This window comes from Manacus vitellinus, unplaced genomic scaffold (assembly GCF_001715985.3).
Source record: "Manacus vitellinus isolate BGI_N305 unplaced genomic scaffold, ASM171598v3 scaffold_5_pilon, whole genome shotgun sequence".
Taxonomy (NCBI): Eukaryota; Metazoa; Chordata; class Aves; order Passeriformes; family Pipridae; genus Manacus; species Manacus vitellinus.
Genome location: NW_021940682.1, coordinates 38,238,981 through 38,261,375, shown reverse-complemented (window position 1 = coordinate 38,261,375; position 22,395 = coordinate 38,238,981). Strand labels below are relative to the sequence as shown.

The following is a 22,395-nucleotide window of genomic DNA, read 5'->3' as shown; positions in this document are numbered from 1 at the left end:
AAAAAACTACAATAGACAAAGAACCCACAGTTTTAAATCCACAGCATTAGAGAAATATCCTGATTCCTTCCACTGTTTAGATAAATGCTCTAGCCACTACAGTGTCATATAAAAAAGATCTAGAGACAGCTTTTAAAAGATACAAAAATTCCCAGACATTATATACTCCTTGAAGAATTTGTTGAGCCTCCTGAATGAATATAAACAAATTCAGACATTCCTATAAAACAATGAAGCATTTTCTAGTTCTACTGTATTTGACTGGAATAGTTCACAGGACACAACATGGAACAGTTACCTGTAAGGTCCAAAAGCATCTGCAGTGTTGTTGCAAGGGGTATTAGCCCCTACCTCTGAATTTAGGACAGACCCTACAGCTACCCTCTCTCTTCCAAAGGGTTGAGATTAGTAGCTCCTTTGCTACTGTGTATAGACTCAACTACACTAAATCTTTTTCAAAGTTTTGCTGTGAGGTTGCAATTTTTCCTAATGACCAAGCCTCCTTTAATTAAGCCATTCAAGGAACCTGAAGAAGAAAACAGTCTCTGTGAGTCTCCATGAACAGTAGAGTTTTTGTAATAAAGCTTGTGCACTTTTGGGGCCCTGTTACACTCTGCAAGCTTGTGGGACCACACTCTAGGTACTAAGGGAGAATAAACTAAATGGCTCCCCTACTGAGTGGTCTCTAAAGCTCTCAATAATCAATATTGTATAACAACTAATTTCCTCCTTAGTCATTACCCAGGCTGCACTATCTCACTATGATAGAGGAGGAGAATGATCAAGCACTATCACTCCTAAATTTCAGGTAACCTAGTAGGTCTCTTGATTAGACATCCCCAAACTGTTCTGGCTGGACTGAAAATGCTACCACCAACCTGATACTACAGGACACTTTCCAAAAAGTAAAAGGACTAAGGCAGCAGTATGGTTTAGAAATCATGAGGTAATCTCCTGTCAGAGGCAATTCTGAGCCTATTTTACTTTTTACAATCAAGCAAGAGTGAAAGAATATTTCTTTAGGTGCACTACTAAATGTTTGAGTCCTAAATGTTTGAGTCCTAAATGTTTGTGAGCCACAGCGCACACAAAAGCACTCCTAGACAAATATGAAGTTCAGAAGACATATGAAAGCAAGGAAGAGAAGTATATGCATCACACATGGAAGCAGAAGTCTAAGTTTGAAGTGACAGTAATGCTCTAGAAAGGATGCCAAAGAATTATGACTAACTATTACGAGTAGAAAATGATGTATTTCTAACATTTAAAACAACTGAGCATGGGAATGGGTTAATTGTCTTTTTTATTATTTTTGTTAACTAAATTTATCAAAAAGGGCTTTGGATCATGTGCTTTGCTATTAGGAAGCTTTGCTTTGTTCCTGCCTCCCTTTCTCAAGTGCTGTTTCCTAATTCTGAATATTTAGTGTAGTAGCACTGGGTAGCTAACTCCAGTCTCAGTTCCTTTCCCTTAATTGTATGATTGTTTAGCCTGCAACTCATCAAGTAGACTTGTTTTTAGTACAGCACATACTGAACAATCTGAGTATTAAGATGAATGTTTTCAGAACAATTCAAGAATTGTTTTTGTTCTGATTCCCCATAAGAGTTATGACACACTATCTTCCTCACTACAGAAAGAAGTTCAGTGGCCCACTTAGCCAGAAACTGTCCATCATGTTAGGTATACTGAAGTTTGCCAGCAAGATCATGAGAAAAGCATACAGATGTATGCCTTGCCTTACTGTGAGGACTTATAAATCAGATATTCACTCCTGTAATAAAGAGCAATTACAAAAAATTCACTTCCTCCAAGGTCTGGTTTTCATTGAACAGTCTGACATGTTTCATTGCATAATAAATACACATGGCAATACCAGGAATACATAGCAGATATTTTTAGGACTTGGAAAATATTCCAGCCCTCTAGAGCCAAGGGAAAGTGGCAATGTTCCATTTTGAATTTCAAAATACTCATTAATTATTTCACCTACATAAATCTGTATATATAAACCTAAATTTGAAGAAAACACCAGTTTTAGGTGTTAAGGAGAAAGGACTTCATATTATTCTCTAGAAAACAATAGTTAATTTTATTGACAATTTTATTAGCCTACATAATATGCATACTTTTGAAAATTTTAACCCAAATTTTAGTAAAGACACATCAAGTTTCCAATGAATTGATAATCTAAGCTGTACTGAGAAGCCCAACTAGAATTTTGGTACAGTATGAATAAAAGACCAACTTTTTTTTTTAGTGTGGTAAACACTACAATAACTCACTACACAGGACTGCATTGTCAGAGGTTAAGATACACGCAGTTTTCAGTCCCATGTTTTTCTCATTATGCTTTTTGGTATTTTCATTTCTCCATATGCTATAATCAGTAAAACAAACAAATAGAGTAGACAATGCAAGATTTCACTGATGACATATACAGAGAAGTTTTCTTCTTGGAGAAAATACAGCTATATACTATAGCTTTCTACTTTAACTGCAACTGAGATAATTCATTCCCCATTTTTCTTAAATTCTCTGCATTTTCCTAGCAACAATACATAGCAAGATTTTGAAGATGAAAGCTGCTTATTAAATTGAAAACAGGGGAGAAGTAATGTCTATTGGAAGTTTGTATTGTCCCTCTTATGGATGCACTTCCAAAAGTTTTTGACTGCATGACTATTTTTCCCTAATCAAACTTCTCTTAAGCAGAGATGCACTGTTCCCCTAAGCATAATCACATAGCACTGTTTTTGTCCTTGTGTTTCAAGTATGTAAGAAAAAAACTTCCCATTTAAGAAGCAACATCCATTTCTACTGCTGCATGCACTGCTTTCATGCATGTAGTAGTAAATACTATCATGATGAACTAAATTGTCTACAAAACTATGACTTCATAGTAAATAAAAAGATACTTAGGGTGATAACCACCTGGTTACAATGTAAAAGATCAAAATTTGGAAACCTTCGTTTTAAACACCTTACTAAATGTTTTAGCACCACCTCCTGGTCATACAACTACACATGGTACAAGTTTATTTTAACTTTTTTCTGGGATCGCTACACTGAATTAAAAATGCTGGCATATCTACTGGTAAATGTAATTTAGAGCAAATTCTACCAAGTCAAGGATCTCTCAGAACTAATAAAAATTAAAACAATCAAGCACGCTTGACATTCGAGAACTCCAAGTCTTACATTTAAAAATAGTTATATTCTATTTTAAACAGCGTACTTTGAGAAGATTATTACAATTACAGGAAAAAGATTCTGAAAAATACACATGAATTTGAAACAGGATTAGAATTAAAATACTTAAGTCCACAGAAAATGCAATAAAGCCAACACACATACCTTGAAATATTTTCTTCTAATACGTGTCATATTCATTAACATGACTCCAGAATTAATTCCAGTTACTCCATAATAGGGATGTCTAGCAAAGCGATTATACCACCCAATACGAGGCTCTTCGTGTTCTGGTGCCATTGCAGCGATTTGTGTGGAGTTGAACTTTCCCAGAAAAGACCAAATATCATCAACAGGCCTCAAAAACAGGATGTCGGTATCAACATACAGTAGTGAATCCACATTTTTGAGGATTAACTGTGAGAGAAAGAAATTTAAAACCAAACTTTTTAGTTTTATTGAACTTCTCTTCATAAAACAGAAGTTGCTGCCATTACACAATAAAGTTTAACACATTTTTGCCATATGCAAATAAACTCATTTTAGGCCGACAGTTTGCAGTCAATGAATTTGCCATCACTCCTCTCATTTTAAAGAATTTTAATAAAGGAAACAGAGGTTTTACACAGAATAGTAACGCAAAGGCACTCAGTCTACATTTTATATGCCAGGGCTCCTCAGGAGTAGGTTTGCAGGCCAGGCGAAACATTACTCTAACAGGAGCTCCTGTCTTGCTCCCGTTCCCTTGCTTTCCCATGCAGATAACCAAAAAAGGGAGAGATGTAAAAGCCCCAGAAGAGACAGTGTTTGGGAGACAGCTGCTACTGCTCTAATTCATCAAACCTGAAGAATGATTTCTGAGGTGTCTTAGACGAGCAAAATAAAAAAAGGCTGCACAAAACACTGGCAACAATAGCCCATTTCTTGTTTCATTTTCTCTAACACTTCTCAGACCCACGCATGCAGGAAACTTTTCAAACAAATGAGCAGATGAGGCGTGATAAATCCTTCTTACCTCTGAGAGGATGACATGAACTATACCTCTCTCTGAGGATACTGTGCCATAATGCAGCAAGTGAGAAAAGGACTTTTATTCCATAGGGTATTAGTGCCACAGAAGGTGGTTAAATTCACAGGATTTTTTAGGATGTCATAAAAGTAACTTTCAGGAGTAGTAGTAGTCCTTCATTTTAAACCAAGTAGATATCAGATTAACAAGGACAGCTTGATCCTTCATAAACAGACTTCATTGTCCTATTACAGAGTAACTTACTGGCAAAAATAGCCTTTGTGAAGCACATGGTTTAAACAATTTCTTCCATTCTGCTGCACTCTCAGTTGGAAATGTTATTGGATATAACGTATAATTAACTTTTCCTTCATAGGGGAATTCGTCAAGCTATATGAAAAGAAGAAATCACAGAAATTACTTCCGTTCAATTCTATTACAAAAAATAAATCAATCCCCCATTCAAATTCATAATTGAACACAACTACAACATCTCTTTTTCATAACAGAAATGCTTCTTGAACTACAAAAATCTGTCAGCTAATCAAAATAATCGAAAAAAATGGGCACCTGCAGGTCACTATGAAGAAAACACATCATATCACATCATATGCAAAAGGAAGAGGACGTAAAACAAATTAGCATTTACAAAAAGTAAGTACATTAAATAAAACTTCTCCCCTCAACTAGTTTCCACAGGAGAAATAACAGGAAGTCTTTCTAAATTTAAAATAACTTACTCCATTTTTGCCAGCTACTGCTCACATAACATTAGCATATACACATAAGCATGTATAACACATTCACGTCACAGGTAATATGACATTTTAAGCACAAAAATAAAACCTTCCACAGTTATAGCCTAGTCCACTTCTAAAACTGTTACTACAGTCATAATGTTATATTCATTAACTACAATTTACTAAAATCAGACATAACCATATCTACCATTTTCAAAAACTGATCTTTCAGTTTGTCTCAACAATTCAAGGCTGACTCATGCTGTAAGCAGAGGGACAAATCTCTAATTTTTTCTTGTAAAGCCAACTTTAAATAAGCTCACACAAGATAACAGATAACTGGTTTGTATTCAGAACATAGGTTTGTATTTAACAGATTTAAGGTGACAAATCACGAAGATTTGGTCTATCTCTAGGAGGAACTTTGATATCAGCAACTGGCACTCTTCCACAGGAAAAAAAAAACTCAAAAATCTCCATTCAACATTGCAAATGTCTTATTTTATTTCTAGACCCCTGCATTTCTGTCACTGTATCAAACAACTACTACCCAAGTAGAGAAATTGCATTATATTACTCAAATTGTGCTACAAATTGATTGAATTCGTTCTTCGAATACTTACTATGTCTTTGAAACGCTCGTGTAATTGGTCCTCAGCAAAAATATGAAAGTGGAGAGGTCTGATGCTGAAAATAATGGCTGATCTCAACATAGTAACAGTTTCTTCCAGTCTTTCACCACAGGCCACCACTGCTAGATGCATTTTCTCAGAAGGATGTGTTTTCATATAATCATATCTGATACAAAAATATTTTTTCATTTGACATCATTTCTAGCACACGCTTAAAGAAAAGCACTACTACTTACTGCAGGAAGTAACTTAACAAAATACCCTTTATCATACTTAAACCAGCAAAATATAACTCAAAGAGAACGTGCAAACTTCAGCATTATACCTCATATAGATTACGTTAACCTCAACCATTCTCGTATTCACTCCCACTATCCCAGCCTACAATGGAAAAACCAGGCATAGAAGAGCTATACAGAAACTACACAAACATTTACTTTCTTAGTAACTTTACTATCCATTAATAGCAGGGAATTTCATCAAAATAGCTATTTCAAAGGAAAGACTACATGAAGTTACATTAAAATGTGTAAGGGTGATAGCATATTCAGTCTACACGAGTTGATTTTTTTCCCTTTCCCTGGGATAAAAATGACAAATACAGCAGAGTTAAACTCAACAGCAGAAGTGAGATAACCTCTACTTTCAGGAAGTTCTGTTAAAAACATTTTTGACTGATTTTATCAAAAATTTTATCCATTTTCTGCTCCAGTAAGTCCTTCTTTGCCAAACCCGTGCTTCAGCACTTCATCTAAGCACTGACAAAACACAAAAAGTTTTCTCCCATACTTCCATCTTGCAGGAGTATAACTTGGGTAGGAAGAGGCAGCAGACTAATAGCTCAGGTGGCTTTGTATTGTGGAATGCCCTCGTGCTCCCAGTAGTTCTGAAAAATCCCTCAGGTACACTGACCACATACACTGACCACCACTTGAGGCTAAACCACTGCAAGGTGTAGGGACTGGGAAATCCTTTACTCCTGAAGATACCTGTGCAACAGTTATGGTGCATATTGGAATGTCTTTTACAGTGTACATTTTGAAGTTATTTCATTACTTTAATACAACAGGCTAAAATTATCATCAAGTAAATATCATTAACTCGGTGGCAAACAGTGGGCATAAACCATATTCTCCTGGATTTCATATATTTAATTAGTCAGAAAAGCTTCCAAAGATTTTAAACATACATCAACTCAAAGGCCATCTTCAAAACAATATGCATTGAGCTATTTTCACAGACTATGGGAAGAGGGGGGCTAACAGAACTAAGAGTATCTGAAGGTTTAAATTGCAAGTTTAATGCCAAATTATGCAGACAAAACCAATACTGAAGTTAGAAAATGCTTTCCTAAACTAGTAACAATAGAGAAATGCTTGACAAACCGCCTATTCTTAGAAACTTGTCAGACAGAGACACTTCAAAACAGAAATTAACAGATGTGACTCTTAGCACAATCTCCATCCAATTTATGTAACTGTGCACATATAAGTTTTCCTTTAAATTGACAATAGATAGTATGTAAATACACCTTTTTTTCTTTAGGGCATAGAAGAGCAATACACATTATTTTCAGTTACATGAGGCAAAATACAGGCAAAGTTATCACTGTAAAACTGCTGAATATTAGTGCCATAAATAATTGCTACATTTAAAACACATTCTGAGGTTTGAAAGAATTTAATGCTATGGAACAAAAAAAAATACAGTATTACAGGGATTTAAGATTAATAAAATTTTAACTAAAACATGCAGCCAGTCTGAAGTCAAGGCTTGGGGTATTATTAAAAATCCCATGGATGAAAGACCTCATAGGTCAGATTCAGATCCAAAGCAGGGGACATAAATGAAGATGCTAACATATGAGACTCTGTCCCAAGTCTCATTAAAGTCAACAGAGATATAGTGAGCAGGTTATGGAGTATAGACAGTAATTCATCTTATTTCAAAGTAAACACTTAAGGCTTCAATCAATTTTTAACATAGGTGTAGTGCCATTTAATAAGCTCTAGAATATTGCACCTGATCTCCAGGTGCCATTCCAAAAAGACTGTTTCAAAGATGATATTGTATCTACTAGTCCTAATGAGATTTCTAGGATACCCAAGTGCTCCTCGATTAACACTAACCATTTACTTCTCAGCAACCAAATGGCTTGTCACCTGGATCACCCTCTATGCTCTTTCAATTCTAATGACTGTTTAAGACCCACTTGACATAGACACCAATATGCAGACATCTATATTCAGACAGCTTAATCTGCAGACTGAAACCTTTTGTAAGTCTTGCAGCAAAATCTGGAAAATTAGTTTAGATTAACACACACACAAAACATCCTGAAATGTAACCAAGGCATGCCCATTCAGACTTTTATACATAAAGCTAATTTAAACATTACACCATGTAGTAAGTAGTAATGTAAAAAACACAATGCAAGCTGAATATGATGAGGGCAGTTGAAACCCACAAGTAAGTACACTGCTACAGTGTGAGCAAGCTGCAAGCAGCAGATTAGCCTCATCACTAATCCACTGACAAGGGAATTACAATAATTAAGCCCTGAAGTCATGAAAGCCTACAGTGATATTACAAGGCCATGTTATAAATAAGGGCAAAATGAACACAAACTGCACAGCTGCAAGCCAAGCTCCTGAACCACATGTAACACATGGCTTTCCATGAATAAGGTATGGCAAAGATTATGCCAAAGCAATTCTAAAATGTACTGAGATTCAAAGACTGTATTTTATTACTTCTACATCTAGTGACATCTGTGAATAAAAGAACATTTCAAACCACACAACAAAAAAATGACTGATTGTATTAAAATGCTTTTACAGTTGTTTTGTTCATACAATCTCTGCTATATGAATTTCTGACTCAATTTTTTAAATCTGTGCTTAAAAATAATTCTTAAAGGCAAAAAAAAAAAAGTTAGAAAGAACTAACAACAACTGAATTTCAGTGTGTACAACACAGGGAACAGCTGGACTCAAATCCACAAGTTCACAACAAAGTTTTATCCCTGAAACAGATGGAGCAAGAAACTGTTGGAAAGAACAGGCCGCCATCCCCTCTGGGGACTGTCCACTACGAAGGGATTGAGACGTATTAGATCTCAGAAATATATTAAGGTAGAAGTTATGAGACTCCAGAATTGTGGTTCTTACTGCAGACTTTTAGTGAGAAGAGACATTTTTTAGTGATTATAAGTTGCATTTGACTTCCCTGCATAGAGACCACTGGGAACTAGAGCCTCCTTTTCAGTAACCAGGCCTCAGTGCTGCTCCTCTCCCTGCATATACACCTCCCTCCACTCCCAGAGGGAAAGCCTATCCTTCATCCAAAGACACTAACTTCTTACTGCTAACCCTCAGTTGGCTCAGCTGGGAGCGTCTTTCATCAATTTTTCCTCTTCCTGACACTAGAGGCAGCATAAAATGTAAATTGTCCACCAGAGCTTATCAACTTGAGCTCTATAGTCTTACCTTTAATACGAATGTGTCCCACCCACAGAGACAATTATCTATCCTATGACTTGTCTCACTCCCTTCTTTATTACTATGTCTACATGGCTTTGGTCTTTCCCCTAATTCCTTTCAAAATTATCTGCCTTCAACTGCTCCCTTCTCTAGTTCTCCTTTCTGAATTTTCCAGCCTCTGTAACCCTTCTCCCCATCTTTCTCCACTCCAGTTAGGCATGCAACTACATCACTTGTAGCCTGGGAAAGGAGAAATATGCTCATTTAGACATCCCGGTGTCTGGTATGACCAAGTGACATAAGATCTTTTAGCAATAAAATTTTCTTAGCAGTTCAGTAGCTGACTTGACAATAAGCAAAATAAAATTTATTTTACAAGAACAGTAACTTTTCTGAACCTGAGCCAGTTTGGTATCAGAGTATCACAGCTCTGGTATGAACCCTTATTGAACCTCAAATACAGGTTCTGAAAGGGTTAAGACACTTTCAAAAGTGAGATACTTTAAAAAAAATTGTTGAGAGGCAACGTGGAAAACACAAAAAATACAAATGTAGATTTTTATATGCACATTTCTAATTACTAATAGCCTGTTCTTTTGGTATGGGAGAACTTAGTGGAGAAGTCAGAAGAAGCAATAGAGTGAAATACAAAGTGTATTTTAGTAAGTATTTTGGATAGACTCACAAAGAAAACTTGACAGCCCTACTTCCTAGAGAAAAAAAGACCTCCAGTAATGTGGGAGTCCTAGCTCCTGCAGGGAAAGAAAAACTTCTGGTAACTAAAATGCAAAAGAAAGAATGCAGCTGTAACCCAGTAGAAGATACTGATCTGGATGCCTTGACAGGATTTCAGTCTCTAGGGACAAATAAAAGAACTTCATTTGTCTGAGGGTGCTAATTATACATGAGGGGTAGGGATAGTAAAAATAAATGAAATAAAGCACTTGAGACAGAGGTCCACGCATACTCCCATGTGTTTAGAAAACATTTAAAACAATCTACTTGGACACCATATACTTTAAAACATGCTGCTCAGAAGTGGCATAAAGTGAGGTACAAGCCTTGCCCTGAAGTATTTCTGTGTCAAGTGTAGACCTTCATTCTATACTGATTAATTCTGCTGTGGGGTTAATAACCTCTGAGAGGAACATAGCTGGATATGCTCAATAAACTTGCTACAAGGTTTTCCAGAGCCTATCTGTCAAGACATTGCCTGCTATTTAAAGATGTTTACCATGATGCATTGTATATTAAATTAGCTTTTCTAGGTCAGTTAAAATTATGAAGCTATACTTTGGTAGTAGGCTACAAAGGTATGTTTTGACAGGTTACTCTTCCAGAACCTTCACTGCATCCCAGCTGGACTTCCTGGAAAAAACAAACAACTCAAATTTTACTGTCACTAAAATACCCACCAGCTCCACAAAAATCTTAGCTCTGTCCTCCAAACTCGACACAAGGTACCACAGTGGGAGTCACTTGCATTTGTTTAAGGTAGGGTTCTCCTATTCTCACATAACACATGAATACAGGTGAGAGGGTACCAAACCCTCAGGAACACCTTGTATACAACTGAATCTGATTTGTGATCATTAAGCCTAACCCAATCCCATCCTGCTTTAGTGAGGTCACAGAACATCACCGGCTTCTGCCGCATACATACACTGCTGCCTTCCAGGCTCCACACCTTCCAGGGCAGCCACATTGTTACAGCATGACCTGGGTACCTTCAAAGAAGTGTCAGTGCGAACAGGGCAATTTTTTCCCCTTTTCTTAAGCTACATTTAAGTATAGACACACTGTTATTAAGCAAAGGCACAAAGTAGCCACAGTCCCCCTTACTTCTTTGTTACAAACTTGGAGCACTAGGGTTCCTGTTTTCCCCATGTGCTGATGTACTACCAAGAACATTCCTAGGGGTCAACGTGAAGCTCCCTACACAAACACGGTGGTAATCAAGCTGTCCTCTCCTATTGCCTTAACATGTCTGGGGGAGCCAAGGAAGGAAAGGTGAGCATCCAGAGCAGAGTTGTATGAAGAACTGAAGCAATAAATTGACCTCCGTTGTCCTTTTAAATTTTACTCTGGTCCATTCATTGAGGAATTATCATTTTGAATTTAATTGCATGAGTTTTGAACTATGTAAAAATATTTCTCACTTTCTGAGAAAATTGCCATCATCCTAACTTGCACCACTAGTTTTTATGTACCCCCACTGTTACATACCAGTAATACAAAAAAGTAAGAATTATTTCGTAGGTTACACAAAACATTTTAAAAATTATTCTACATCAAGTTTTCCTACACTTGTTCTGAAAAAGCTACAGCAGCCTTGCTTTTCTTTGATCTTTTCTCTGAATCGTCTATAACATGTGAGGTATCCAGTATTCAGCTTCCTAAACGAGGTCGCTTAATAAAGTCTCTCAGTCCTTCCATAACACCATTAAACAATGTTTCCTTGATATTATAACCAAATGAACTAGGTTGTCAGGCTCAGCTGTGTTAAAGTTGTTTACACTTACTAAAAGAATAAACAGAAGCCTCCTGCAAATGTGTTTTCTTCTTCGGTATAAAGAGCCAATCACATTATCAGTGCAAATATTTTACCCATAGAGGTGTTTTCTACAATTAGCATGGAAGTAAGAAGGTAGCAAAGCCTACAGTGATTAAAATGCAGCTGTTAAATCATTCCCACACTTATTAGAAGTAGGATGAAGGTAACTACAGACATTATCTGGAGTTTAAAGTGATGAAAATTCTAGTTTTTACTCAGCTTAACTTTCTACTACTGCGCTGAATTAAAAACATGTCATAATCAGAGCTTATTTTGTAAAAGTATGCTAATGATACCACTGCATATGACATCCAAATGTAATCTATTCAATTGCCAACTCAGTAGATTAGGTTTGAAGTTACGATATATTAATAATTTTAAATTGACTACAAGTCTGAAATCTTATCCTCTAATGAGCTAGCTAGTTTAGAGAAGTCCCTTTTTTCAGAACTATCACCATTCATCTCACTATATCCACACCACAAGAACCTCAATATACTCAAAAATTAGTAAAACTTTCTTTTTTAGTAAGCAACACAAGTTAAAATCCACTTAGAGTCAACATGCAACAACTGAAATCAGGCTGGTCAGATAGCCATAGTAATAACCCTAAGAATTTCTTCTTAATCAGTCCCAGTAGGAAATAAGCAGCCATTCCAGCTAGATGACACTGAACACCTTGAAAGGTGAGATATGCATCATCTAGACCATGCAAAACTTGAGCCTGTTACCTTTATCAGCATTTTTAAAATTTTGATAAAATCCATACCACTGTATGTAAAAGCGATCTCATGCTTCCTGTGTCAATGTGAAAGCTAACAAATACTCTGTGTCAGAAGCACAACACAAAACATTCTCTCTCAATAAAGTTGATAATCAGAATGGTGGTAAAAAATGTGGGGGCAGAATAGCTACAAAATTCTTCCCACATACAGAATAAGCAACTGATCTTATACTGATTAACTCAGAGACAAGATCCTTATTATCCATTATTACAATCAGCACCTGCTCAGAGCTCATTGATTTCAAATGAACTATCGCATGAGTTATACTGAAGTCTATATATATACCTCTCTCCTAAAAATTGTCCAGATTCCTCTATATGTCTCCAACACTTCTAGCATATGTACTTGAATCTTACAAATCCAAAAAACATTAGTTTTCACTTTATACACTTGGAGCTACTCAGAGCAAATGATGTAGCAAGCTGCATTTCAAAAATGTCTGTGCCAAGTTCTTTCTCTCATGGACTAACAAATCCCCGTGGTTCTGATATCCAGGAAAAAAAAAAGGTCACTGGAATTTCAAGTTAGAAACAGAGAGGTAACAAGCTAAGTTTTTTTTGACAAAAATGCTTAAAAATGAAAAAGCTGAAGGACTACCTCCCAACATATTAAGAACTTCATTGGAAAATGGAAAGGAGACATTCTAACACTGAGATAGATTTTATGACTGTACTATTGGCAAAGATATTCTAGCTGTATGATCTGCTTTTCTCATTTGGTTAATTTATTGAAACAGCAAGAATAGAACATTAGAAACTCCATTCACAAACTGATTTATGATCTGGTTAAACAGTGCTGTTCTCTTCTCATGGATTAAATCAGGCCAAATAGATTAAAGATATGTGCTAATTTTTCTCATATCCCTCTCCCTATCATAGTCTCTTCCTAGTCTAGCTTTATTCTGTACCTCACTACAACAATCACACCTATGATGAACACAAAGGTTTAGTCAACCCAGGATGAAATTATTTGGAATAAAGACATTATTATGGTAGGACAATCATTTCATTTCAAAAGATACCCGATCTAGAACCACAATGTTGACTCTTTACAGACAAAGCTTTCAAAGATTCTTCATGAAGAATCTTCTAGTGGCCCTACACATACAATCTCAGAAAAAAAGAATGCTAGACTTCACTTGCTGTGGTTAATAAATTTGCATGCAAGTACGTTCATTCCTCTTCCTCCAAAAATCCTACTGCAAACCTGAGAACAACTACTAAATATCACATTTAAAGTACCTCTCAGCTTCTCAGTGCACCTAGTACAATACACATTCTTCCTCTGAGAGTCAAACAAAACTCTTTCTCCTTCTCTCTGCCATCTTTCCCACTACTTCTCTTACACAAACTCACTGCATCTCTCCAACATCAACTGAACTCATTAAACAGAGTAAGAATAAGTTTGGGGTAAGCATGCTGGCCCATTCTGAAGTTAGAGCATCTCACTGAGGAATTCAACAAGCACCAGAGTCAGCACAATATATGGGGATTAATTTAATAGTAATATATTGATAAAATAATCCAATTCAATCTGAAATTATTAATCTGAACACCACACCCCCTTTACTCATTTAAGTAGCTTTTTTTCTTTCAATTTCAAAATGAAACGTTGAACACAAAATTCTGCAAATATTAGGGGTTCATCATAGCAATTGTTTCATCATGGAAGTGGACTCATCCAGTAATGTCATATCAATGCATACTTTGACTTGTCTTCACAGCCACATGTGGCATTCTTAATAGGAGAATACAAGTTACAACCTAAGGTATGTGTAAATAAACTGCATGGGGTCTTCCACTTCTGGTTCCAAGGTCCCACTTGCCTCAAGCCTGACAGAAAATCCAGAAAGGAAGTTTTCTGCTATTTTAGTGCATTACATTGAATGTATTGTGGAGAGTTCATGGACATCATCATGGTCAATAGGGTCAGAAGACAGCAAGGCCCTGTCCTCTTTCAGCAACAGACAAGAGTTAGACTGGCTCAGATGTCCAAGGATTAAATGAAGCTTACAATCACATCCTGTCCCTCCATTAAGCATAAAATAAGCCCCAACATCCTCAACCACAACAGCACTGATATTTGTTTTATCCCACTATGCTAAACTTCATAAAGCCAGACTCCCAAAAGCTAACCTTTGAGGAAAAAAGAAGTTAATTAAGTCCATTCAGACAGCTAAATCTGCCTAATGAAGTCAGGTGAATCACTATGGATTGACACACTGGCTACCAAGGGTAGCGAGAAAAACTCAGCAGTCCCAAATTACAGGTACAGTTCACTAACAGACTAAAAATCAATCTAAGCAATCTCTTTAAGGAACTTCTTGGCAACTGATGATCTTAAAAAGCACTGACAACACACAAGCAGAGAAGAATATGGGAACAGGTGATCTAAAGTCTTTCCCACAATCAAAATTTTCAAAAACACATTAAGTCTTGTGAAGCTAAACTTTTTTCCCCTTTGCTTCCCCAGAAATATTCAAGCTTTATACTAAGAAGAAAAGGTAGATCTGCTGATCTGAAAGGATTATCAGCAAAATTTTAAATATAAGAAAAGTTGACTTAAATTTTAGTTATACACTGAAGAGAGCTATGCAGGTTAGAGAATGTCAGGGAGCTTGTTTCTTTTCAAGCTGCTTCTGTAATCTGGCAGCCTAAAGCATATGAACCATCAATCACATTAAGACATTTAAACTTATTTTCAAAGATGCAACTTTAAGGACACAGTCTATGCTTTAACATAATGTATCTTAAAGAACATTCTAAAACGTTGTTTCAGTGCTTTTGGATGAAGCACCCTCCTCAAATTCTATAAAACATGTAACTTAAATTAAAAAAAATCCGAATTTAACTACTAAGTGTATCTGCCAGTTTTTATTGCAAGTTACATCATGGGTATTACTGTGCAAGTTTTATTTTAGGAAAATAATTTATCATTAACTTTTCAGACTATATTCAGGCAGGCTTTTAATAGATGTTAGCAAGTTTCTATTTAATGAAGCAACACAATTGAAAAAAACTACTCTGTAGTAACACTTGGGTCTACAATTTTAAAACATAATGTACCAGGAAAAACCAAGCTAAAGGAAACCACAACATCAGCAGGTGAAATGAATGTGAAGCAATCAAAATATTTTGCTTTGTCATCTTGCTAAAAAGCAGCTACACCTGTCTGCAATCAAATAATAAAGTACTATTTAATAACAGATCCTACCTAAAAGCAGCTTCCCAAAAGCAGTTCATTCCACAAACATCAGAGGGCAGCATCCAATAGGAATTCCAGAAAGATACAGACAAATTCTTACACCTAACAGAATAAGACAAAAATAACCTATATAAATGTTACTGATTTTATGGCAAAGTTAAATGTATTATCTTCTAGTTCAAATATAACTTGAACAGCTAATTACTTGACAGAAAACTGGCTGTGCAATGCAACTTGAATACAAAGGAGGAGGTATTAGGTGCCAACCAGGAGGATTTTTTAAGGAAGAAGGGTCCCATCCTTTAGCCTTTCCTCTTCACATATTTTCACAGAGAAAAAAACAGAGGGGCTGTGATTTTTGAGGGTCCTTCTCTGTTCTTGGCTTAAATTAAGTCCCATAGGTAACAGAGCAAATTGCAACACTTACTGCTAGAAAGAACTCCTTCACCTCTTCAATATCTTTGTCTACTCAAAGCAGAGGAGCAACTATATCTTTTAATTTTCAAAGTTACATATCCATTTAACACAATTCCTATTCATCCATGACTCTATTCAGTGCAAACCTGCAGGTTTGATTTTTAATAAAAAATAGGGCTTTGCAGCACCAAGGAATTCCACTGTTTCAGAACAAAAGGTTAATGCAATACAGAAATGATCACCACATTTGGCAAGTTTTTTCCTCTATACTAATAGCAAGACTAATAATTTATTGACTTGTGCTACACTAACAACTAAAAAAACATGTTTTACTAGTTCACCATTACATTTATGCAACAGCAATATAGGAAATATTTAAAAATAGAAACAGCAGCATATTGACAAAGGTTCTGGTGAGAAAATCAACATCAATATTGCACATCTGCAATGAGCAAGCAGAATATTGTAAAGCAAGGGATATACTCTTGTGTGCCCTTCTCTGCTCCCTGCTCTGGTGACACAAAGCCAGTAGTGCTTATTCTCCCTTGAAAGTTAATATCTGTGAATGAAAGACATGTGCAAGAAGAAAACCAACACAAAAGCTGCCAATGCAAAGGTATTTAAGGACTATAGCTCAGACCTCTTCTGGAAGTTGGCTTTGCAAGTTTGAAATGAATCAGCATCATCTTGGTAGCATCATCTGGAATCTGTAAAGGCCAATGTTTTGCAAATAATGGCACCAGAAAATGGCAAGCTGTGTAATTTCTTCTTTTTATAACACATGAGAAAAACGACTTGATAAACACAGAGTTTCACAAAGCCTCATTATGTGTTGGGGGGGAGGTTCGATGCAGTTCTTTGGTAGAGATCACAGGAAATCCTTGTATTCTGTAGATACATGTTTTCAAGTAATTTTATGTCATGACTTAAGAACGCTCACCACAAATAAATAGGGAGGTACAAAAAATGAAAATAGACTGTGACTAAGATATCTGCACTCATCTTTACTAAAGTAAATGGTATAAAACCACAATGGCATACAACCACTCTGCTATATTCTTTCTTGTATCAATCTTTGTGGCTTTTGAAGTTTTTTAAAAACTTCAAGGCACATTAGGACCTTGTACTTATCTGAAGAGCAATCTTTACAATTTCTACTGTGTAGCTTTTTAAAGTAACTGTTTCTCAATACTTTTAGGATACATTAATAGACAATCTCTCAAAAACAGTTTTCCGGTTTGGAAGATTATTGTCTTCTTAGAATCATAGAATCATAGAATCAGCTGGGTTGGAAGGGACCTCTGAGATCATCAAGTCCAACCCTTGATCCACTACCACTGTGGTTACTAGACCATGGCACTAAGTGACACATTCAGTCTCATCTTAAAAACCTCCAGGGACAGAGAAGCCACCACTTCCCTGGGCAGCCCATTCCAGTGTCTGACCACCCTCTCTGTAAAGAATTTCTTCCTAATATCTAACCTAAACCTCCCCTGGCACAACTTGAGACCATGCCCTCTTGTCTTGCTGATAGTTGCCTGGGAGAAGAGACCAACCCCCACCTGGCTACAACCTCCTTTCAGGGAGTTGTAGAGAGTGATGAGGTCTCCCCTGAGCCTCCTCTTCTCCAGAATCAACAGCCCCAGCTCCCTCAGCCTCTCCTCATAGGACTTGTGCTTGAGTCCCTTCACCAGCCTTGTTGCTCTTCTCTGGACCTGCTCCAGCACCTCAATATCCTTCCTGGCTCATGTTCAAATTCCTGTCAATCCAAACTCCCAGGTCCCTTTCTGTCTGGCTGCTCTCCAGCCACTCTGTGCCCAGCCTGTAGCGCTGCATGGGGTTCTTGTGGCCAAAGTGCAGGACTCGGCACTTGGCCTTGTTGAACCTCACTCCGTTGGAATCAGCCCAACTCTCCAGTCTGTCCAGGTCCCTCTGCAGAGCCCTCCTGTCTTCCAGCTGATTGACACTCCCCCCCAACTTAGTGTCATCTGCAAATTTGCTGATGGGAGACTCAATCCCCTCATCCAAATCATCAGTAAAGATATTAAACAGAACTGGGCCCTACACTGATCCCTGGGGGACACCACCAGTGACCGGCTGCCAACTGGATGCAGCCCCGTTCACCACCAGTCTCTGGGCCCGACCCTCCAGCCAGTTCCTAACCCAGCACAGAGTGCCCCTGTCCAAGCCATGGGCTGCCAGCTTTTTCAGGAGTATGCTGTGAGAGATGGTGTCAAAGGCTTTGCTGAAGTCCAGGTAGACACATCCACAGCCTTCTCCTCATCCACCAGGCGGGTCACCTGATCATAAAAGGAGATCAGGTTGGTCAGACAGGACCTGCCCTTCCCAAACCCGTGTTGGCTGGGTCTGATCCCTTGTCCTTGTCTTATTATTACAGGGTATTCGTCTTCCAGTTGTCAACAACAGTTTTCTTAGCTGTCTTGAGCTATTATCCTATCCAAACTACCAAGGCAAGAGACAGGGTTGAAGTAATGCCTAAGTCATTTTTCTGACACATTAGGCCTCTCCAATATTCTGTTCAGCACAACAACATTATCAGCATGGGATTCGAGTCATAAATTTCACATTTAAAACCAAATCATTACTAAGATATGTATGTTTGTAACTTCATGTTAGACTAAGACTATTTTCCTTTCAACAGAAGTCTCTCTCAATTGACCATAAGTTTTTGCATACAAAGGATTAAGAGACTGGAATAATTTTCTTCTTGTTATTCACAATAAGATCATTTCAAATGCAATTCATGAAGATATTTTCTTATTTTTAATAAAATCTGAGGAAAGCTTAGACTACAAACAATTACTTTACAAACTAGGGAGATGCATTATATATGTTCATCAAACAGGCACAGTCATTGTCACTTCAGCAAGGTTACTAACTAGTCAGACAGGAATGGTCACTTTCACGACTAGGGAGGGATATTTTGTTCTCATCTATTATAGTTATGTGATTAAAGGACAGTCTCTCCACAAAGAGAAAGCAAAAATAATGTCAGGTGAAAGAAACACAGCAGTCTAACCCAGGCACATGGAGCACCCTGGCCCAGCCCCAGTTCAGGGGAGCATGAACCCATGCCCAGTGAGCCCATGAACCAGGCAGAAGTTCCACCAGATGAGACAACAGGAAAGACTCTCCAGAGCACCTCACCAACTGCCTAATGGGAGTACGGCCTGCAGGGGTGTGGGGCTCACTGAGGGTTCAAGGTGAACTAGGGAGAAATGAGAACACAAAAAACAGTGAGAAAATAAGAGGGTCCAGTCACATGTGAACAGGTTGCCAGTCAATATGATTGGCCATGTTGTGTGCCTGATCACCAGCCTTCTTATTAAACTCAGTTTCTGTTTTCCTGGGTGACAGGAGTGGCTCTGTTCCATGTGCATGTACACAGGTCAAAATGCCCACAAATGAAAAGATGGCCAGAGATCATAGGGGCCAACAAGCCTGCAGTGCCAGGAACTGGAGAGACATGTGCAAGTAGCATGTAGGTGTGTGCACGCTGGTGCACACCAGCAACCAGACAAGCCTACCAGTAGAGCAAGAGGCTTGGGAGACAGCTATCAGATGGGCCATGAGACTGGGCCAGGCTCTGCAGAGAACAGAGGGTCTGAGCTACTGAAAGAACCTCTCTCTTACACAGCCACAAGAGATTAGGGTCTGAGGGATGGCTACTGGAAGTTCCAGAAGGTCTAAGCCAGCCACCTGGGGTTTGAGGATTGGCTAAGTTTAAGGCTATAGGTCAGGGCCAGCTATCTGAAAGACCCCTTTGCATGAGGCAATCCTGTGGCCAGCTGCCACAAGGCTAAAGACAGTAACTGGAAAGATCCATAGTGTATTCATCTTTACATGTGTGTGCACATCCAAAGGGTGTGAGTACCAGCAACTGAATTGGGTCTGCAAGGCTCATGGGTTTGCACACCCAGGTTAGCAACAGTGGAAAAGAGAGGACCAGGAGGCAGTTCCTGAACAGAATGAGTGTCTAAGATCAGTTACTGGAGGGATCCACATTATAAACCTTAATATATTTTTCACCAAAGCCTTTCACCCTCATCAGCCAGAGAAGGGAACAGGATCAGGACTTGTCTTGTGTAAGTGATGTTTTCTCTGCACTGATCTCTGTGGCCAACCATGTGTGTAAGCACTAAGAGCATATGTTCCTATTAAGAATAAATGCTCAGCTGGCTGGACCCAGGAATATAGAAATGCAGCAGCCTTGCCTCCATCACACTACTGAAGTGGACAACTCCTAACATCTACCATTGTCAAAAATATAAAAATGAAGAAATATGAAGTTTCAAAAATCACTGGTGTCACAGACATTGATCTGTTTGCCAATTCAAGGTACCTCTTCTCTAAGAAACGAGGCATTTCATAACTGCCTTTATCAGGTACTTTAGCTTCAACATCACTGGATAGTAAAAATTTTACTAGTGCAGACATAGAAAAGGTGTCTGTATTGTGATTTGAAAACTTTTCAGAATTACAGGAAAATTTTAAATTATTGTGCAAAATACATAGCAATGCACAAGTTGCAGTCATGAAGACTGAGGCCTTGTGCTCAGGCAAGTCAAGTTTTAACCATAAGGAATTCCACAACAATCAGCAGTAATCTCTTAATGAAGATTACTTTAAAGAATACTTTTTAATCCATGTGGCATCTTTTATACCACTGTAACTTCACAGCAAATTTAGCAGAATGTCCAAATGGTGAGGGTTGCAGCCATGAGTACTGTGTCCTTGTCAGTACTGCATTAACAACCCAGGTCTGATCAACTGCATGAATCAATCAAGAGAGACAGCCTGGTGTCTTTCCTATGGCATAAGCCACAACATGCAGCAAAACAGGTAAGCAGCATTTTTTAGTTCCTTCCTGTTCATAATCACTCAGGAATAAAAATTTGAGATGATGAAATGCTCAACGCAACTCCCAAATACACTGAGAATTTCTGATTCTTCTCAATAGCTTTTCCTGAACATTTGCAGCAATATCACAAATTTGTCATGACATACTTTGTCATAGAGGCAATGGCTTTATTACACAGGAGACAGTAAAAGCAATGTTAGATGTCTGACAGATGCCAAACTTTTTTACTGGAAAAATCTCAATAATGTTTCATTAATTTAAAATATTTCTGTGTAAAATAACATTTGCTAGTCAACTGCTTGACAAATTCAGCAGATTTTTAAAATGAATTTTCAATTTAAAAGGATGAAACACTCAATGATTTGAAGTTTAACTCATATTTTGCAATTCTTAGACAGTTTCTGGACCAATTTCTCAAGAATAGCTGAGAAGCAGACTGGTGAAACTGTTGGTTAAGCTCTGATAGAGACAAAACCAGCTCTGTACAGGCCAAGGAAAGAACCAACTACCTGTCACAGTCACCCTCCTCTGCTAAGCTCATGGATATACTTCCTACACTTTTCCATGCACTATAATCCACTTAACTCTCCCCTTGCCAGGATAGTTAAGAGAGCAAGAGACTGATACAGTCAGATATCTGTGTCACACACAGCAAAACAGTGTGGCCAGCTGCAAAAATGCTAAATTACAGCACAATGGAAAAATGTTTCATTTGAATAGAGTCAAATTCATTGACCTCGCTAACATCACAGAACTGACAACAGATTGATTCTTTCTCTATTTCTCAAACTTGCCATTAGAATAGCACTTTTTTGGCCCTGAATAGATGAACATTATCTGCCTAACTGAAGTGGCAATATTGATAAAATTAACTGAAGGTTCACTTCTCAGTCTGCTAATTAACTCATCTGAAAGCATGTGGAAAAAGACTAACTTGAATGGATGCTCCACAGACAGCAGATTACAGCACTATTTAATAACATACTGTAGCAAGTATATGTTTATGTACTCTGGTTTTGATTTTTTTTTTAATTTAATTTCATTTTTTTCTTAGCCACCTTCTTCATCCATAAATCATACTAGCAAAGAAAAAAAGGCTGACTACATATACTGCCTTTTGATTGATTTTGTATTTTCTGAAAGCAGAAACATCAATATGCTTTCATTTTTTTCAAGTTCAGGTCCACTGCTCACTTAGCTATTACTTATGTCTGTACTGACTATTTATTACTCCTTTTCTCACTAAAATGAATAATCAATAGGACAATTTACCTTCACTGCACAGCTAAAACCCAACCTTAATTTAGTTATTAAATTCTTAAAAGGTTTTTCAGCTGTTTAGACCAAGTTTCAAGATACAAGCCTTTAGTTTTCAGCCCTCTTGTTCCTCAGGCTAGATTAGCATTTGAAACAAACAACTCCTTAACAAACTGATTACCCAAAAAGTTCCCCTGAATTACTATGCTTATTGGAGGATCGTGCCTCAAGCTGTAATTCT

At 37.5% G+C, this 22,395-nt stretch overlaps 1 protein-coding gene across 1 annotated transcript in view; it reads right to left on the bottom strand.

Annotated features, from left to right (window-relative positions):
* The window catches only part of GXYLT1 (glucoside xylosyltransferase 1), a 34,427-nt gene that overhangs the window by 9,299 nt on the left and 2,733 nt on the right, over positions 1-22,395 (bottom strand). Inside the window, exons 2-5 of the mRNA XM_018080861.1 lie at positions 15,608-15,700; positions 5,565-5,739; positions 4,466-4,591; positions 3,358-3,609 (exon numbers count right to left, since the gene is read on the bottom strand). Coding sequence (XP_017936350.1) covers positions 3,358-3,609; positions 4,466-4,591; positions 5,565-5,739; positions 15,608-15,660 — 606 coding nt within the window. The 5' untranslated portion in view covers positions 15,661-15,700. The remainder of the gene's footprint in view (positions 1-3,357; positions 3,610-4,465; positions 4,592-5,564; positions 5,740-15,607; positions 15,701-22,395) is intronic.